Source organism: Nelumbo nucifera, chromosome 5, assembly GCF_055504915.1.
Source record: "Nelumbo nucifera cultivar China Antique chromosome 5, China Antique-T2T, whole genome shotgun sequence".
Taxonomy (NCBI): domain Eukaryota; kingdom Viridiplantae; phylum Streptophyta; class Magnoliopsida; order Proteales; family Nelumbonaceae; genus Nelumbo; species Nelumbo nucifera.
The window spans coordinates 76,464,888-76,484,987 of record NC_142653.1 but is presented as its reverse complement, the minus strand read 5'-3'; the positions used below and the strand labels follow the sequence as shown (position 1 = coordinate 76,484,987).

At 36.9% G+C, this 20,100-nt stretch overlaps 1 protein-coding gene across 4 annotated transcripts in view; it reads left to right on the top strand.

Annotated features, from left to right (window-relative positions):
- The first annotated feature begins 1,023 nt into the window (after nucleotides 1–1,023).
- The window catches only part of LOC104593933 (cullin-associated and neddylation dissociated), a 79,223-nt gene continuing 60,146 nt past the window's right edge, over nucleotides 1,024–20,100 (top strand). For 2 of the 4 annotated variants that reach the window (XM_010254032.3, XM_010254035.3), the window contains exons 1-12: nucleotides 1,024–1,199; nucleotides 2,044–2,193; nucleotides 3,034–3,140; nucleotides 3,257–3,426; nucleotides 4,677–4,887; nucleotides 10,523–10,688; nucleotides 10,861–10,990; nucleotides 17,743–17,857; nucleotides 17,964–18,121; nucleotides 18,216–18,339; nucleotides 18,711–18,761; nucleotides 18,848–18,930. In XM_010254032.3, coding sequence (XP_010252334.1) covers nucleotides 3,105–3,140; nucleotides 3,257–3,426; nucleotides 4,677–4,887; nucleotides 10,523–10,688; nucleotides 10,861–10,990; nucleotides 17,743–17,857; nucleotides 17,964–18,121; nucleotides 18,216–18,339; nucleotides 18,711–18,761; nucleotides 18,848–18,930 — 1,244 coding nt within the window. In that variant the 5' untranslated portion in view covers nucleotides 1,024–1,199; nucleotides 2,044–2,193; nucleotides 3,034–3,104. The remainder of the gene's footprint in view (nucleotides 1,200–2,043; nucleotides 2,194–3,033; nucleotides 3,141–3,256; nucleotides 3,427–4,676; nucleotides 4,888–10,522; nucleotides 10,689–10,860; nucleotides 10,991–17,742; nucleotides 17,858–17,963; nucleotides 18,122–18,215; nucleotides 18,340–18,710; nucleotides 18,762–18,847; nucleotides 18,931–20,100) is intronic. The other 2 variants (XM_010254033.3, XM_088887226.1) reach the window with 2 other exon arrangements.

Below are 20,100 nucleotides of genomic sequence, written 5' to 3'. Positions count from 1 at the left end.
TAATTATATATTAAAATTAATAAATATTATAATAATTGGTTTCATATTTTGATCGGATCGGATGGGGTCAAATTCGAATTCAATCCAATTATTAATCGGGTGTAGATTGTAACATTTGAATTTGATCAAATTACATAAACATATCACCTGAATCCAAGATAGTCGGATCGGACCTTTGATTTCCGTGTATCATTAACAAACCTAGTTTGAACCACTCACCACTCCTCCTCCGACCACTTCTACATCGGATCATCGGTGGTAACTAGTAACTATTCATCACATTTATTCTCATGCTATATTACTCTTATCTATTTGATCCACGTGCCACTGCTACTCATGTTTATTAATTAGTATTAATATAATTTTGTTAATTATTAAGATTCAAATATTACTTTTATTAATATTAATTGTTATTGATATTATTAATTACTACTAAATATTATTAAAGTTGTAGTTAATATTACCAATTATCATTAATATTACTATTCGTTTGTAATTAATATTAATATCATATTTGTTATTTAATATTATTAATTATTATTAATATTATTTTTATTAACTATTAAAATTCTTAGCAATTTACTAATATTTTTCTATTGTGTATATTACTAAAAATAATATATTGTTTTTTGATGATCAACAATATAGATTATCTCAAATGTTGTAGTTGGTATGACTGAAATATACCATACATTGCATAATGCCCATGAAGGTGTGGTGTGGATTAGTCCCCACATTTTTGTCCATAATGTAGAACAACTACTTTGTTAGGGTATGATTTGTTACTACCCAATTTCTTATCTATGCTATAAAATATTTTAATAATAAATTATTAAAATAAAAATTTAATTATTTTAAACAGCATTATATTCCTTCATTATAAAATTTGATTATTTCACTTTCCCTTATCAGTCCCCACTAATACTGCATATAAGCGGGTAATTCGGTGTGAGCCTTTTGGGTTGACCCGACCCATTGACAGCCTATGAGATATATAGCAGGCCATCAACCTGCTGCGGTTCCTTTTACTCAGGACAAGTGTCGTATTCAGAAGAGCTGTAAAGGCCACTCTCTTTAGGGCGTGTAAGCTTAGCATCCCTGAAAAAGGAGAGAGAGACAAGGGAAAAGGAAAGAACACTGAAGCCCTACCTCCTGCCATTGTGGTGCTGTTGATGGCTTCGAGGTCTGAGTAAGGTCTGGTATGATATTTCCTCTTCCTCCTCCTCCTCCTCCTCCTCCTCTTTCACCTATTTCCACTTATTTGAAACAGAAACACAGAATTCATTCTCCAGGGGATTCACTCCCTTCTTTTTCATCTTCTTCTTCGAGGCAGAAAGAGGGGCTTCGCTCCACCTTCTTTCTCTTCTCTGAGACGCAAGCAAAGCCTTCTTCTTGTCGTTGTCATTTTAATCTTAAATCAGTGTTTTATCGGGAAGGGATTAAATCCAGGTTGTCTGCTTTCTCGCCAATACAGGAAATATATATTTTTTTTCTATGGGTCCTATGGCACTAGGGAAAACAACATTGTGTCACATTAGCTGCCTATTCGTAAAAATGTTGAACAGAAATAGCAAATGCAATTTCAGCTAAACTAGCTAGACCGTAATTAAGTTTAACATACCGTAGGGAATAATTCACTTGCAGTTGTTTTTATTCTTTGTAATATTTTTGTTTTCTGAAAAATAAATTGGATAAAACAGAACTCTTTCAAAAGAACTCATCCGTCATGAGTTGCGTCTGCATTTGGTTGCTAATTAGGAGAAATAGGAGGTTTCGATGCTCGTACTTCTCAATGTGCATGTTTTTGCAACATTGATCTTCTTCCTTTTTTATGGGAGGAGGACCCACTCTAGTCTAAGTAGCTAGAAGTCATCATTAAGTGGTGGAAAAAAGCATAGTGTTATTCAGATATTTTTATTGATAAATAATGTCAGTGTTACTGGTAAAGCTATCATTTTTTAGATACCTTTTTTTTACATATTAGATCTTTTAGAGATAAAAAAGTTGCAGCCATCTCAAGCTCTCTTATGTGTTCAATTACAGGGACGATTTGAAATAGTCATTTTTCTGGTTCTTTCATGTTCTCAGAGAGTGGTTAAGTGGCGCGGTACTGCTGGATTGAGTGTGTCTAAAGGTTGTGTTTTAGGTGTGGTGCAGGCTGCTACGTTGGTAACTGTAGCATTCACTATCCAGGTATGCTTATCTTTCTAACTCTAAGTTAAGATCTTCTTTTTTGATAGTTTTACGGGATTGTGGGTCTTTGCTTGTTAATTTTGTTCTGGTCTTTGTATTCTTATGGTATAGACTAAGTATCTTCTTAGTCTTTTGATTTCTTATAATTGGCATAATCTAGACTCAGAGTAAGTTATGGATATCATAAATTTTCATGCCTATTAGCTCAGTTGGAAGAATACTTAAGCCTACTTATAAATGTAAATTATCTAATGTTTTATGTATGATTCTTCAATTCTTATGAACACATATAATTAGTGGCCTACAGGGGACTTGAACCAGCAACTTTCATGGCAGGATACTCTACAGACTGAGCTAATAGGCCATCTTTTAACTTATATATTTGATCCCTTAACATTTATATCATTGTATGCATTTTCTATTATTTACAAAATTAGAAAAAAATTGATTGCTGTACATCTATTGCATTATATGCATCTTCAATTTATATATCTTTGATCTCGTTCAATGATATATTGCATGGATTTTATCCTGAATTTTATTCCTTAAGCTTCTCATTTCTATAATTTTTCACATTAGTATCTTGTGTCTTCTCATTTCTTGTTTTTACATATTGTCACTGTTTTTCCAAGGATGAAAGTTAAGCTAGAATTTTGTCTTATACCTGTTAAAGTGTTGGTTGTGCAGTGCTTGTTTATTGATCATATCATTACATTGCCTTTTACAATTTTCATTGATTTCTGCTGCTAATTGCTTGTTAATTTTTTTGGTAACTGGCTAATTGCTTGTTAATGCGTGCTTCACTTTTACATTATTAATCACTTTCTTTTTCCCATTCAGGTCTGGTGATATAACATAGCATACCAGGGTGGTGTTACATATAGGCATTTTCCCCTCAAAGTCACGTAAAAATGGCAAACATAGCTATAAATGGTATACTGGAAAAGGTATGGACAAGTCACTGAGAACTCTCTCTCTCTCTCTCTCTCTCAAATGCTCTTTTTATAACTGCAGAAAGAAGAATTATAGTGGTTGTGTTTTGATTCCTTCATTTTATTTCCAGATGACGGGTAAGGATAAAGATTACAGATATATGGCAACTTCTGATTTGCTGAATGAATTAAACAAAGAGGGGTTTAAAGCTGATGCTGATTTGGAGCTCAAAGTGTCAAATATCGTCTTACAACAGCTTGACGATGCAGCTGGCGATGTTTCTGGATTGGCCGTCAAATGGTTTGGAAATTTTCACTTGATTGCACTTCTGTTGACCAAAGCATGTTTTGCTATTTGGAGTTTCTGTTTCTTGTTCAAATGTCATTTAAAATGTCTAGTTGTCAAAAATAAGTTCTGTGATAACTGCTACTGTAATATATAATCTCAGTTCATTGCTGTAACTCCTCCCCCATCCCTCTCTTGTCATGAACTCGGCTAATGTTGATTAGTTGATGCAATACATGCTCTTCATTTAACCATTGCACTGGATACAATCATTGAAATGGTTCAGGCAGGATGTTAATATTTGGTACTTATATCTTTTGAAAGTATGTAGAACAAAGTATTTTTCATGATCTTGTAATGAATCTTTGCAACTCCTTTGTTTTAAAAATTGGGCTGTCTTTAATTACTTTCTCCCATTACAACATATGAATGAAACATTTTAACCGAGTGTTTGGGTTATTTGAATTGCATTTTTTATGCTTTTGTTTACTGGGGAGATCTTTAGCATTGATTGAGTTCATGAACTTCTCTCTTGCATCCTGGCCAATACATTGCTGGGCCTGAGACCAATGGTTGTTTATGTCCATTTTTTCAATATCTGCTTTAACATCAATTTCAGTTATGGTTAAAAACAAAATAGAAGCCCCGAATTAATGCTGGAATCTTTGCACTGTTTCAATTGAGTTTTATTTTTTGTTTTTATTTTGAAGTGTTGAAGGCTTTGGAATTAAAATATAAAATATATCAACTTATTTTAGAAAATTAAAAAGCTTGGCAGTCTTGTCTGGCAGTATGACTAAGAGGGGATGTGGTTGAGTGCATGTTTCAGTTTTCTTTCATATTAACTTTAATTATCAGTTTCAATCCTATCTGTTAACGATGGATATGGCATAATGGAATGGTGAAACAGGATTCATGTTGCCGACCCTATATAGTTGGGGTAAGACTTGGATGATAATGATGATGTACCCTATTTCTGTTATTTTGTTCATGAAGTGTGCCCTGTGAGATGCATTTGCTGAAAGGAAAAAAAGTGGAGAACCATGTTACATAGTGTTAACTAACAGTCCAGTTATACTTGTTTCTGTTAAAAATTAAATGCCAAAGACATGGTGTTGAACTGAAATTTCCTCTACATGTTTGTCACTTCTAAGCTTTTGTGGTGGAATAGCTTCATCTTTTAGTTTTCTGTTCATCTAAAGTTATACATTTATATGCTTCTTGTTGGATGTGCTTCACATTATTTTCTTCTTTTCTTCTTGCAGTCTGGCACCTTTGGTGAAGAAGATCAGTGAGCAAAGAGTTTTAGACATGACAGAGAAGCTCTGTGATAAATTGCTGAATGGAAAGGATCAGCATCGTGACATTGTCAGTATAGCCCTTAAGACAATTGTTTCTGAAGTCACTAGTGCAACTGTTGCACAGCGTGTTCTTGTATCTCTTTCTCCACAGTTAATAAAGGGTATCACTGGTGCTGTAAGTTCCTATCTGCATAACCTTTTTTTTCCAGCTTTCCCTTTTTTTGTCTGAACATATAAGTTAGGGAACTGGTGGATCAAACAGCTTAATGAAGCTTAAGCTTTTCAACTTCTCTGAGTTCAGAAGATCTAAACTCTGCTGGAACTGAGAAAATGGAAGAGAGGAAGGTGACAATTCCGGAAAAGGAGGTTAATGTAGGGGCTAAGCCAGGAGCTGAAAACCATGATGGAGGTAAGGCTGGAGGAAAGGAAGACACAGATGGAGGTGAGTTTTCTGATGGACAGGTTGAAAATTAGGTCGAAGAAGACTTGATTTTTGAGGAGGCTGAGATTGGTACGCTGGGTGTTGATCTGGGTCGAGGGAGCAAAACAGAAGAGAAGGAAAAAGATCAGCCTAGTGGGTTACTCAGCAAGAAATCACAGAATGTGAGAACTCACAATATTGTGCATGTGACAAAGATCTTCTCAAGGTTAAAACTCGGCTTGGCAGGGACAGGACCTACAAAAAAATATAAATGGGTGTAGAGATGGAAAAAGGTGAGAGATATTGGGATAACTGGCACTGATCATATGGAGGTAACAGTGCAAGCTCAGTCACAGGACACCCTTTTGTTTAAGGAACAACAGAAAAACAAGGTGAATGGGTTCGACTCTGAATCTGGTCCGATACAGCTAAGGCTGGAAAATGATGATGTTGATGAAGTTTTAGGTAAGGTAGATAGACAAAAATTGGTGGATAGAGAGGTCACAGTTGGGAAAAGCTTGGGTCTGGTGTTCTAGGGTGGGGAGGAATTTGCTAGGAGGGCTTTCGAAGAATTTGAAAGAAAAAAGGAGGAAGAAAATTTGAAGAAAAAAGCACAGCAAAAAAGAAACAAGGAATGGGATGAGGAATTCTCGAATCAAGAGGATGAGTTCACAGATGAAGACTTGTGTGGGCATCTGGAAGGGTTCTTGCTTCTGTTTAGATTGGGGGGGGGGGCTTGAGCTTTTTTGGGGGTTTTTGTATTGGGTCTGTACCATGATCTTTTTTTTTTTTCCAAAATTGTTTGGGTATTCTTTTCTTTCAAGTTGTGGTTTTATTGGGATCATTTTTGGATTTTCTGAGGATGCACTTGCTTCTGGTGATATCTTATCACCTCATGAATTTTTATTTGATTCTTCCAAAAAAAAACCTCTGACTAGGAATTATTTAAGTATCTTGTACCATGATAAGCATATCTAAAATTCTTAGCAGACTTGAGAATACACTTTCTTGTCATAGATGCTTTGGATTATTTATGTAAATTGTAACAAAAAGACATCAATGAAAAATGCCCATTTATTAATGGTAAATGTGAATAGTACAAGCATGCCCCTTTTAATAGTGTCAGTATTTGGTTTTAGGGCACATGGCTAACAGCTACCATAACTAGCTTCACCAGTAAGTCTAGTTCTCAGTTCAATGACATATTTTTTTTTTTTATTTTTTTTTTTATTTTCTGGGGTTTTCACCAAACACAGCTTCTGGCTTTTTGTGTGGCGCCTACCTTACAAGTTACAATGTTGGAAGCCGCTATGGGAAAGCCCTCCCAATTTCCCAAATGGGCACTAACTTGCCCTTTCCTGGGTTGTTTAGGCTGCTTCACTTAAATATTTAATTAGAAAATCTGTTCCTTTCCGAGTATGTTTAAAAAAGTTGAGTTCTCATCTCAACAATAGTTTTTTTCGACTTTCCAGGGTTTTCATCAAACATAGCTTCCTAGATTTCCATGTGGAGCCTACCAGTGTTTTAACAGTGAGAGGTGCACAAAAATCACAAGAGTCTATATGCGCTTGAGGTGCAAGGCACAAGGTGAGGCATGTGCCTTTTTGTAAAAGGTGCATAGTTTTTTTGAAAAAATAAAAAAATAGAAAAATGTAAAAATACATATAAAAATTAAAAATTTTTTATCTATATTTATCAAAAAAAAATAGAAAATTCAGAAAAATTACAAAAGTATTATCTATACTTATTAAAAAGATAATCTTGAAATTCAAAATTTCAAATGAAATTAATTGATTTATGAGGCCTATTAGATAATTTAGACTATTAGTTCAATTGGTTGTATGTTTAGTTCATGCATTTAAGATATGCCAATGCATCTAATGTTCTAACCAATTAAATAATTAAAAAACATTGTATCAATAATTCAAATTATTCATGATATTATATGCTAATAAAATGTGAGAGATGACATCTGCAATTTGCATACAAATTATAAAGTATTTAATATTATAAATAAGAAACAAGAATACAAATATAAAAGAAGTTAACGGATAGTTACTATGGGGCTTCACCCCTGTTTTTGTGGTAAAAACATGTATTATATATTGTAAAAGAATAATAGAATAACAATGGGGTGGAGCCCCTGATTTTACGTAAAAACATTGAGAAAAAAGTTGAACAACAATGGGGCTACACTGCTATTTTTGGAGTAAAAACATATATGATACATTGAAAAAAACAAGAATAGGGCGGAACCACTGCTTTGGAGGTACAAAAAAATAAAATGCTGAAGATTAATGGGGAAGAACCCCTGTTTTTGATGTAAAAAAAGTGAGAATTAATGCCTGAGGAATATTGGGGCAGAACCCCTGTTTTCAACTTAAATTCAGTGAGAAAAAATGGCTGAAGAATTTATTTATTTTTTGATCAGCAACACAAATGATTTCATTAATAAGAAGAAAACATGGTTACAACAAGAGGTTGTGAAAATGAACACAGCTTTAGAAAAGCTGACCCAACCCCAAAATTACAACTGAGCCCAATACAGATGAGTTCTTTATACCCCTTGCTTAGCTAGACCATCTGCCAAGCTGTTGGCAGTTCTCCTCGCCCATTTGACTTGGATTGTCATGTCCTTTGATGGCCATTTAAATCGCCTGAATTCATTCCTCAAATTCCATTTCACCCCTCCCCCTTCTTCAACCATTTTAACAACAGTTTTCAAGTCTTCCTCAATGATCAGTCTATCAATACCCAACTCTTTTGCCTTTTTGACTCCATATGCTGCAGTCAATAGTTCTGATCTTGCAACATCACCTTGTTCAGCAGATCCCGAGAATAAAGTTATAATGTGTCCTTCATCTCTAATGACCCCCTATGCCTGAGGGGCCCAGATTACCCAGACAACTCCCATCAAAATTCAGTTTCTTCCGGCCACCTATTGGGGGTGACCACTTCTTAGCAGATTTCTGTCTTCTAGATGATGTGGCAGCAATAATACCCCAAGCCCTGAAAAAGTTTTCAACCTTAAAATCTGAAAGCAGTTTCAGGCTTTTTGCCTAGTGTGCCACTCTCAAAGTTATGATTTCTACCAAGGGTTCGTTGCTTCTTTCTCTTTTTTGATTTCTTCAAATATTCTTGAGTTTCTTTCCACCCAAACAGTCCAAAGCACCACTGCTCTAGTCCACCTCCCCAAGATCGTAGCCCTCTTTTTAGTGCAGCTAAAGCCAGTAGAGCCAAACAATTCTTCCAACCTATCAGGGAAGACCATCTACACCCAAAGAGGGAAGCAAACCAATTCCAAATAAAGCTAACAAAAGGACGAGAAATTAGAAGATGGAATGCAGTTTCACAATTTAACTTATACAAGATACACCAACTGGGGGACAAACACCAAGTTGGTCTTTTTCTTTGAAGCAAGCCAAGGGTATTAATACAACCATGAAACACTTCCCCCCAATAGAAAGACTGATTTTAGGGGGAATAGGAAAGCACCAAACTTCCTTGACTGGGAAATAAGGAGAAGGAGAGGTGGCTACCAAGGAATCAAGGAAAGATTTGCAAGAAAACAATCCATCAGAATTAAGGCCCCAAACCTTAGAATCTGAGCCACCTTCTCCCAGAAACATTGAGTTCAGAAAGCCTAAGAACTCGGATGCACTAGGAGTTTCAGATTCTCTAAGTTCCTGTTAAAGCCAAAGTTTCAGTTCAGCCCTGAAGGATGGGGGTGCTGACCTAAGAAGTCAGAAATAGGTCTACTCTTAAACCTGGAAAGATCAAAAAGAGAAGGAAATCTCTCACCCAGAAAAATGGCTGAAGAATATTGGGGCAGAATCCCTGTTTTTGAGGTCAGTCAACATTTTCTTTTATATTTAAAAAAAAAATGTTGAATGACAATGGGGTGTTGCCCACCCCTATTTTGGGGGTAAAAGCATATAGAATATATTGAAAAATAAGAATTGGGTGGGGCCCCTGTTTTGTAAGAATTTTTTGATGAGAAAGAACGGAATGTAAGTGGGACAGAGCCCCTGTTTTGGCACTAAAATGAGGGAGTAAATGAAAAAAGAAAGAAAAGAAGAAGAAGAAACAAAAAAAAAGGGAAGGAAGGAAGAAAATACCTTAACCAATGAATGGACTTTCCCCCTGAATCTCACACTCGGACAAGTTGACTGGTTTTCCTTCCTTTGATACATTTGTAGGTTTTTTTGGGTTTAGAAGACATAAAAGTTGAAAAAATAAAAGAAAATGATTTTAATATATTATAATTATGGTCCATAAAAGTTAGAATGATACGGTTTTTTATCAATGATTTTAATATATATTATTTATAGGCATATATTCAAAATATATAATTATGTTCTTCTGTAACATTTTTTTTTGAGGTAAAGAAGGCATTTTTTAGTAAAAATAGTGGGGCAAGGTGCCTTTTGCTCCTTGGGAACACGCAAATCTCGAAAAGTTAACCAAAATAAAAATAAAGATCACCCCAATTGGGGATCCAAGCGCAAAGATATGGCCTTTAGAAGTTTGCGTTTATGTGCTTATAAGTTAAAAAACTGGCCGGTTTTCTAAAACCGGGACCGGGTCACCAGTAGGCATCTACCCTTAAATGTGCCTCGGCTCTGCAACTAGGCACACCTTTTAAAACACTGGGTGTACCGTACAATGCTGGAAGCCGCTGCAGGAAAGCCCTCGCAAATGGGCACTAGCTTGCCCTTTCCTGGGTTGTTTAAACTGCTTCAATTAAACATATAAGTAGAAAACCTGTTCCTATGTAAGTATGTCTTTGTGCAGTTGCATTGATGAAGCAACCAGGACAAAGCAGGGAAAGGGTTTATTTATCAAAACATGTGCTGTCATGTATTCATGTAGTATTTGCAATACAAAGTGTTATTGTTAGGAAGAATTTGGAAATTCTTGTTGATGCTTTGATGGATGTTCCAGGCACCTCATATTGTAATTAATTTTCTGTCTGTTAGGGATGTGCGTTCCATTTATCTGTTTAATATTGAGTTTCACAGCAAGTGTTTTGTTCATTTTTTCATAAATAAATAAATGTTTTGTTCAATTTGGTGTCCAGGTCAAATATTTTTGATGATATTGCATCTTTGTTGGTGTTTAAGCTTTTTTGTATATTTCTTTATTCTAACGTTTTGGATTAAAGATCTTTCTATCTATTTGTATGATAAAATTTCGTTAATGTTGCTAATAGAAAAGTGCATGTGAATGCTTTCATCTTAATCTTCACTGTATATGCCTTTCTTGGATTTTATTTTCACACTTGGGTCTTATATATTCAAACTGTATGTCAGAAATTTCTTTTGTGCTTAACTTATATTCCCCAATGTATTTATTAGAGCTCCTTGGCTTTTCTGCTGCCTGTTTCCAGGGAATGAGTACTGAAATTAAATGCGAGTGTCTTGATATTCTCTGTGATGTTCTTCATAGATTTGGGAATCTCATGGCGGCTGACCATGAGATGCTGGTAGGTGCATTGTTATCCCAGTTGAGTTCCAATCATGCTACCATCAGAAAGAAGTCTGTATCATGCATAGGTAAGCTTAAATAAGTTTAATACTACCTTATATTGTTATTTGGTAATGATTCCAAACAAAATGCCCTAGCAGCCCTCCTTCAAAAAGCATGCTGCAATAATTTTAAGTTGGTCTGATAATTGTGGCGATGAGGGACTGTGAAAAGAATCTGACAGACTCCTTCCCTTCCCAGCCTCGCTTTCTTCATGCTTGTCAGATGATCTATTGGCAAAGGAAACAATAGAAGTTGTTCGGCTTTTAAAAAGTAAGGGCCTAAAGCCTGAAATGACAAGGACAAACATTCAGATGATTGGAGCACTAAGGTAAGCCATAAGATCATCTTTGCAGTCTGATGCCTTATTTTTCTAATTTTATCATGTTGATTTTCTTTCTTTTTCTTTTTTGGCAGAATGTAAACTGAGTAAGAGTTTGGGAAAAAAACGTGGGTGGTTTCTCTTGATGTTCTCATTTTTGCAGGCTTTGTTGACTTTCTTGCTTTTAAGATATTCTGCTTCTTCCTCTTTTCTTTGTTTGCTTCTGGTATCACCTGGCAATTAAGATGAGAAGTTGCTATGACCCACCTAACCACCTCAGTCACAGATTTAGCCCTGTTGTCAAAAAGCTATTAATAAAAGAGGTCATAAGATATCACCCTAAACCCACAATAGTCCAAAACAGAGTTTCCTCTCCTCCCTATAACACACCATCTTAATAAATCAATAGACTTGAACTCCCCCAACATCATATCCTTGACCATTTTCTCCAATCAACACCCACCCCACATCCATCCCCTTACAAATAACTTACACACCCTCTCCAGTCAATCTATAATAAACTTTCTTACTCCCAAGACTTCAGATTCAATCATGCCCCAGCTCTGTCCCTGGTTTCTTTTCAGCCTCCTAACCTTCTTCAGTAAAATATCATCTTCCTTTTGATTTACTAACTCTTTGTCGAACATTTCACCCTGAATAATATTTGCATGTAAGTCTCATACCTCCTGCTGACTGCTGAGGTCTCCATCCTAGTGATCAGACTCGTCTTTTGACAATAAAGTCCTGCTATTGTGTTTCTCTAGCAATCAAATCTCATCTATATCAGTTCCAACATTGCTTCAGATGTCGCTCCCTGCCTCCTCCTCTCAGCCTATCAGCGATCGATCTGGTTTTCTGGCAGTTAATGCCCCTTCTTTTAGAAACCTTTTTGAAACTTTTACAGGGTCCTAAACCACATAAGCCATTTTTCAGATGAGAAAAAAACTTAGCGACATAAATTAATCTATGGTTTTTTACACCTCAAATTCTTCTACCTACACAACCATTTGTCTCCTTTGGCATCTTAGTTTCATCTATCACAGAAGAAGATCCCTTACCCTTAACATCATCACCAAAAGCAGAAAAGCTGTGTTATAGCTTCTGCATTTTTTTTGAAGAGTAATAAAGAGAAAGGTTACAAAAAAGAGGTGACAAGATGGCACCTCATGGTCCTCATCCATAAGCAACATCTAATGACCAACAAATGCATACTAATGACTGTTACAGGTCTGAATTTCAAGCACATTCCAAAAGTTCTCCCTCAAATCTGATCTACTAATCTGTTCAAACTCAGGGAGCACCAGAACCCAATCTGAGACATAATGCCCTACTAAGGCCACCAGCACCTCAATATTTTTGGACTTGTTTTCAATGAATCTCCTGTTCCGCTCATTCCAAATAACCTGGCACACAGCAAAAAGGGATACAACTCCAGACTATTCTTGTTTTTTTGCTCCCTCTAATCTTTGGTCAGGAAGACAACAACTTAGCTGAAGACCTTGGCTGGAAGGTACATACTTAAAAGAGGGTCAAGTAGAAAAAATTTGCAATCTTACAAGAGTAAAACCATGGTTTTTAAAACCGAACCAGTCAGGGGTCCGGTTACCGGTTCGAATGGTCCGGCTGTTTGACCTGAACGGTCGACCCATTCTGACAAAAAAATAAAAAAAATTTAAAAAAATAAAAAAACTGAAAAACGGTCAAAACCGTTCGAACGGTTAACTGGCCGGTTCAGCGGTTTGCTTGACCAAAATCAACGGTTTTGGGGGTAAATGGAACCGGTCAGGTGACCGGTTCCCGGTTTTTCCGGTCTGGTCCGGTTTTGAAAACCATGAGTAAAACAGGTGGTGAACTGACTCCTCTTCTGAGCAAAATAGATAGCAATAGCTAGGGGTGTTCATGGGTCAGTTTGGTTCAGTTCCAGGCTATTTGGCCAATTGAACCGATTTGGTCGGGTTGAGGAGTTGGTCACCTGAAACCGACCAACCAATGATGAAAACTGGCCAACTCGGGTTGTATCGGTTTGGGTCGGTTTTTGGTTTAGTTGGTTGGTTCAAAAAAATTAAACTTAGAAGCTAAATTTAAATTTAAATAATTGTAAATAGTAATGATATTATTAAAAAGTAAATTAAAAAATTACAATATAAAATATTTTAAACTAGGAAATATGGGAATTTTCTCACTTTCCCATATTAAAAAATATAAATATTATTATATATTGGGTCTGTTCGGTTTTGGTCGGTTTAAAAACAATCAAACCAAAACTGACCTGACCTCTCAGGTTGGCATAAAAACTAAACTGAAATGGACCAAAGTAATTAGAAAACCAACCAAATCGGGTAGGATTGGGTCGAGTTGGTCGGTTTGGTTGGTTTCATCGGTTTGATGAACAGCCCTAGCAATAGCTTGAGGCCCCTGTTCTTTAAGTGGTCTGAAGTCAGAATGTTGTCCAAGGCTACCAACCATGCAAAAGCTTCCACTCTAGGTGGCACTGGGTTCCCCCTTACTGTTTTTACCTGATCGGAGACGAACTGGTCTTTAGCTAGGGACAAATAGAAAGATTTTACTGTCAACTTTTCATTTCTAGATTCTTTCCACCATAGTCCATCTCTTGAAGAAGCTGACACCTCTGACTGTTGTAACTTTTCCAGAAGCTGAATGCACCCTTCCAGTTCCTGATCCAGCAGGGGTCTTCTAGGGCTCCACACAACCTGTTCACCCCTTACCTGAGTACCTCAAAACAATGACTAACCGGAATTCGATGGTCTGCCAACCTGTATAGACTTGGGCATATCTCACACAATTTCCCTATCCCAAACCAATCATCCTCCCAGAATCTTACCCTTGATCCATCTCCCACCTTGAAGCTGACTAAGTCTCCAAAATTCTGACTAAACCACATAATCCCTTTCCAGACACTTAGCCCATAAGAATTTGAGACTTCCCTGTCTTTCACCCAAACCTCATCACCCATACTTCCCAACTACCACCCTTGACCAAAGGAAATCCCTTTCCCTCTTAGACCCAAACCTCCACAACCATTTGCCTTGTTAAATACTCTTATTTTCATAAAACCCAGTCCACTATTTTCTTTACGTCTGCACACTTTACCTCATTTTACTAGGTGAAATTTCTTAGGATCTCCACCCCTTCCCATTTTTTTGGAAAAGGTAAGGTGATTTTATTCAAATCAAAAAGCACATACAAGCTGGGTTCAGACCCAAAAGGCAGCCTGAAAACCACAGCAGTTACATTCTCCACTAGGAATTAGAGCAAGGGAAAGAAGACAATTTCAGACTTTTGAATTCCTCAGATACAGACACCCAAGAAATCAGCTTGCCCACAGCTCTCTGAGTGATATCTTCAGGACTTTTAGCTTTATTACAGAAAATTCTACTATTCCTCTCAGCCCAAATGGACCATAAGACAGCAGCAGAAATAGTCCTCCATACTAGGCTCCCTTTCTTGCTTAAGCCTTTCACATTCCAACAACAGAGAAGCTCCTTAGCCGATCTAGGCATTATCCAACTGAAGTCCAAGGCTTTGAGAAAGTGTCCCCAAATCTGAGAGGAAAATGGACAATGAATACACAAATGATCTGTCGATTCAGCTTGGTGCCCTCAAAGACTACAGGAAAGATCCATAACCTGGATGCCCTGCCTCACCAGATTAACTCTGGAAAGACATTTGTCAAGGGCCATCGTCCAAATCAGAAAGTTGGCTTTTGATGGACTTATAGGATTCCAGATCTGTGAAGCAGGAAAATCAGTGAGATCCACATGGCAAATTTTAGAGGCAAGGGATTTGACAGTAAATTCACCATCCCCACCCCTTCCCATAGAAAATCCCTTGCAATTTCTCAACTTTCTCAGCCACCCTAGCTGGAATTTTTCAGTAATGATAGGTAGTAAGTCGGCGAACTCGGGAGAACACTTCTAATGATGGCATTCCTGCCCCCAAAAGAAAGATATTTTACCTTTCACCTCTTCAATCTCTTTTCCACTCTTTCTACAATTGGCCTCCAACTTTCAGCTGTAGAAACCTTGTTCCCCACTGGTAAACCCAAGTAAAGGAAAGGTAAATGCCCAATACTGAAATTGAAAACAGCAGCCAAGCGCTCCAACTTCTCCCTTCCTACTTCTGCCACACCAAGCAGCTGACTTTTATTCAGATCAGCATTCAAGCCTGTCAACATTTCAAAATTAGCTAGTAAGGCCCTTAGATCAACACATGTTTTTTTATCAGTTCTGAAAACCTGTTCCACCGAAGCAATCTTAGAATATGAGGGTATCATCTGCATACTGGAGATGTGTGATACAGCCAAATAGGGACCTTCAATACCCACTCTAAAACCTTAAATCCAACCCAACTGTGCACCCTTCTCCTTGAGCAAATTCAGAATTTCCACAACTAAAACAAATAACAAAGGGGAAATTCAATCCACCCCTTGCTGCAAACCCCTAGAGGCTTGGAAAAATTCCATAAAGACTCCATTGAGGACTAGAGAGGAGGAAACAGGTGAGACACATGAAAACATCCATCTCCTCCACTTTTCCCCAAAACCCATCAATCTTTGCACCTCCTCCAAAAAACCCCACTCCACATGATCATTAAGCTTATACACCAACCCAGTCTCCCACTTCTCAACATCGAGCCAACACACTCACTATCTATCAGCACCCCATCTGAAATCTGCCTCCCCTGACAAAGGCCATTTGAGCTTCTCCCACTACCTCCTAAAGCACTCCCTTTAACCTCCTGGACAGCAGTGTAGCCATTATTTTATATTGACTGCTGATTAGACTTATGGGTCTGACCTCTTTTAATGTTCACCGCCCCATCCTTCTTTTGGATCAACGTGATGAAAGTTGCATTAAATCTCCTGTTAAAACTCTTGAGGTACAGAACTCCTTAACAATCTGAACAAAGTCCTCTTCCAGAACACTCCATCCAATCTTGATGAAATTAAAATTAAATCCATCCGGGCCTGGGGCTTTATCCCCATTTATACTCTTGAAGGATTTTTTGGCTTCCTCTCACTCCATCTCCCTTTCCAACCAGATAGCAGATATTTCACTCAGCTTCTTTAGCTCCAAATGGACCAAACCTCCTAAAGTATCCCAACTACAGCCCCTAGCTGAATAGAGGTTGAGGTTCATATAGAAATGCAGAACTTTGCATTGAATTTCCTCCCAAGTATCCATGAACTCCTCCCCCACCTGAATTCTTGTAATAAAATCCCTTCTCCTGGCATTAGCAACCAGAATGGAAGTAAGCTGTGTTTCTGTCTCCCTCTTTCAACCAAATTCCTCCTATTCTTAATCTCTTCTTTTAACCACTGCAGTTTTCTAGCCAACCTGAAGCCAGAAGAACCTTCCACCTGAAGATTTCGCCATTTCTCCTTTACCCACTCCAAGAAGTTTGGTTCACGTAGCTAAATGTTTTTGAATAAAAAAGGTTTAGCCCCATCCACAACGACAAAGTTCCTTAAAAATAAAGGTTTATGGTCCAACATGCTCACTGTCAATGCCTCTTGTACTACTTCCACCACATACTCCACCCAGTCCCCTGTGAAAAGAAATCTGTCTAGTCTTCTGAATCCACGCCCAATCTGCTTACATGAACCTCAACGTACCCAATTATTGATTCTTTTAAACCCTTAGTCTGTTCTGGTGACTTGCGTACCCTTGATCTGATATCAATGAATGAACAACATTTTCTTGTGATTTTCCTATTTTTAAAACATCATTAAGAGTGGCAAACTTGTAAGGCTCTGTTTTCTCCAAGTGCAAGTAATCTCCATGGGAAAGGGATTGTCATATTCCATCAAATTTGACTTCTGTTCATTTATCTTTTCTTTACTGGATTGTCCTCTCATTTGCAAGTTAAGTCATCCTTTCTGAAATTCCGTACCTTGTACTTTTTTTTGATAAGTATTCTGTCCCTTGTACTTTATCCCTATCTTCTAGATTCCACTGGAGCTACATGAATATCTGCAAAAATTTGTCTAGAGAATTGATAAATGTTGAAACCATCCTAAAAGCTTAATTTAGGGGAATATTGCTCTTGCAGTAGTATGGAGGAGCAATGGTGGGATTTTTGATAATAAAGTGTCCCAGGAGGATGAACTAATTTGGAAAGGTGTGGCATTTATTAGCATGCCAGTTTCAAAAGAGAATTAGTGCTGTCCCTTTGTCTACCTTTTCATCTTTGGGTTCTTGTTTTGATCATTGTTGATATTTTTATATGCATCTAAAGGTAGCAATGGTTTCTTGTACAGTGCGTCACTGTATAGGCTTTGGATGCTTAGTTTTCATTTTCGTACAGTTTTAATATAGTTTCAATGCAATACTTTAACTATCTATAAGAATGTCATCAATGTTGTCAGGATCCCAAACTAAGTGTCACTATGTGACCATCTCAAACTCAGGTTTTCCCTTATTCTTCCATTTTCCATGTTATGGAAGAATTTTTTACTTGCATTATCTTCTTTGATCAATTTACAATTTTAAATGTGCAATATGCATGACTTTATCTATGATAATTATTTATAAGAAAAAAGCTATGTATGATAGTTAGTAGTGTGACTATGCAGTCTTCATCTTGTTGGGTTGGTATTTTGAGATTTGTCATTGGTATTGAGAATTTGTAAATCTAATTCTAGTTGCTTGTATAGATATTTTAATATGTTATTAGGTTTGGTTCTGGTGAATATCTTCACTGTCATACTGGTAACAAGCTACATCATTTTGGTTGTTTAGTCGTGCTGTTGGATATCGTTTTGGACCACATCTTGGAGATACTGTTCCTGTGCTAATTAATTACTGCACAAGTGCTTCGGAAAATGATGAAGAACTTCGTGAGTACAGCTTGCAGGTATTTTTCCTCAATTTCTTTTCTGGTAGGCCCTTGCTCCATTTTGGAAAATGATGGCAACGTTTCATTTCTTATCATACGTGTTGGATTCTGATTTTGATTGCAGGCACTAGAGAGCTTTTTACTTCGATGCCCTAGGGATATATCATTGTATTGTGATGGGATTTTACATCTTTGTCTGGAATTTTTAAGCTATGATCCAAACTTCACTGATAACATGGAGGAAGATACTGATGATGAGAGTCATGAGGAAGAGGAGGATGAGTATGTTCTTGGCTTATTTAAAAGTGATGCATCAATTATGTGTCCTTGCTAACTCCTATCATTGGTTGTTTAATTCCATTACCTTTTATTGTAGTGAGAGTGCAAATGAATATACAGATGATGAGGATGCTAGCTGGAAAGTTCGAAGAGCAGCTGCGAAATGTCTGGCAGCAATTATTGTTTCTCGTCCTGAAATGCTCTCAAAGCTATATGAGGAGGTACTCAGTAAAGGAAATGGTCTCTTATATATATATTGTTTTGGTTTCATTAATAACACTTTTCATTTTACTTCTGGTCTCTCTTTTGGAGTGTAATTTGTCCAACTTTTATCAACTGTACAGCTGTACTTTAGCCTTCTGAGGACAATTTTTGTTTTGGATTTTAATATTTATACTAGGTAGGCTTTAGATCACTATACAAACTTGAAGGGTTTTATGATAAAAAAAATACAGAGTTTGCTAAAATTGTTGTCAATCTGTATGTCTTCTGGGTGAATAGTTTTTTGATGAATGTCTTCTGGGTGAATAGTTCCTGTTAGGAAGCTATTACATGCTGTACATCTAATGTACATGTTTGAACTGTCTTGCAGGCATGCCCTAAGTTGATAGAGAGGTTTAAAGAAAGGGAAGAAAATGTCAAGGCAAGTCTAAATTATCCCTTTTTTGGAATTTGGATATTGTTTCCTCCTAAAAGTTAATTGTCTGATATTATATTTTTTTTTTGCAGATGGATGTATTTAATACCTTCATTGAGTTACTACATCAAACTGGTAATGTTACTAAGGGGCAGATTGGCATGAATCAGATGAGGCAAGCAGATCTCTAACTATATTCCCGTGTTCATTTTTGGTTTTTTATCTTTACTTCCTGGGATGTGCCCTAGGTTCAACTTTCTCATTTTGTATTTTTTACATTAGAAAATCTTTGTAATATTAAATGCGTATTGCTTTATCAGTGTAATCCTGAACAAATATTTGTGGCCTTGTAATTGAGCTTGTATGACTGGTGGCCAAGCCCCAGCCTGTGTCAGGTACATTCTGGGGTTATATGTTAGTCCTGGCTTTGGGCTGTGTCTGGTCCTGACCACTTCAATACCCCTTGCTGCCAATTTTATGCTGAACTTTGGTCAATTACTACCTACGGACGAAGTCATTCTCTTCCTATTTATTATTGGCTGTGGATGATCTTTTCTAATGTCCAAACCCTTTTGCTATACTTTCCGTCAATTTATCACCTATTAGGGTTTTTGTTTTTGGTTCTTACGAATAATGTTCATGTTTTCATATTCCTTCTGCTTTTCCCACTTATCAATCCCAAATTGGAACTTCTTTTACACTCATATTTTGGACATGTTGTCAATTGGCCAAGACTGTACTCCATACAGCATTTGCTGACATCATAATTATTTTATCAATTTTCCTTTTAGGCTTTGTAAATTTTAGCCTAAGTGGTATTCTTCTAGTACATAGGACTCTGGATGCACACCTTATTTTGTACATCCTGCTTCTAATTCTATGGGTGACATCCCTGCATCTTTCCCTTGTTATGGATTGTTGTGCCAAAATAAAGAAAGAGGCCACATAAAGATCTCTCTTGGTCTTCAATCTAATTGTACGTTGATTTCCAATCCCATTTTGGTAAATTACTAAATTTACATTATATACATTCTGTTTAAGTCCTACTTATTTCAAACTTATTGTTTCTACATCATATGTCCATAAATCTTATTTTGCATATGTTCCTTCTCTAGTTTCATCAAATAGCATCATGTGATCAGCAAACAACATACACCATTGGACCTCCTCCTGAATATGCAATGAGTAGAAACAATTGGGACCCCTATGTTAAACGCTTACATACTTTGCTCCTTACTGTGATTTTAGCAATGGTTCTGGAATCCAATTTGTTCTGATTAGGGAAATTCCTTCAGTACCTCTTTTTTGTCATTGACATCCTATCTCATAAGTGGTCATGAATCTC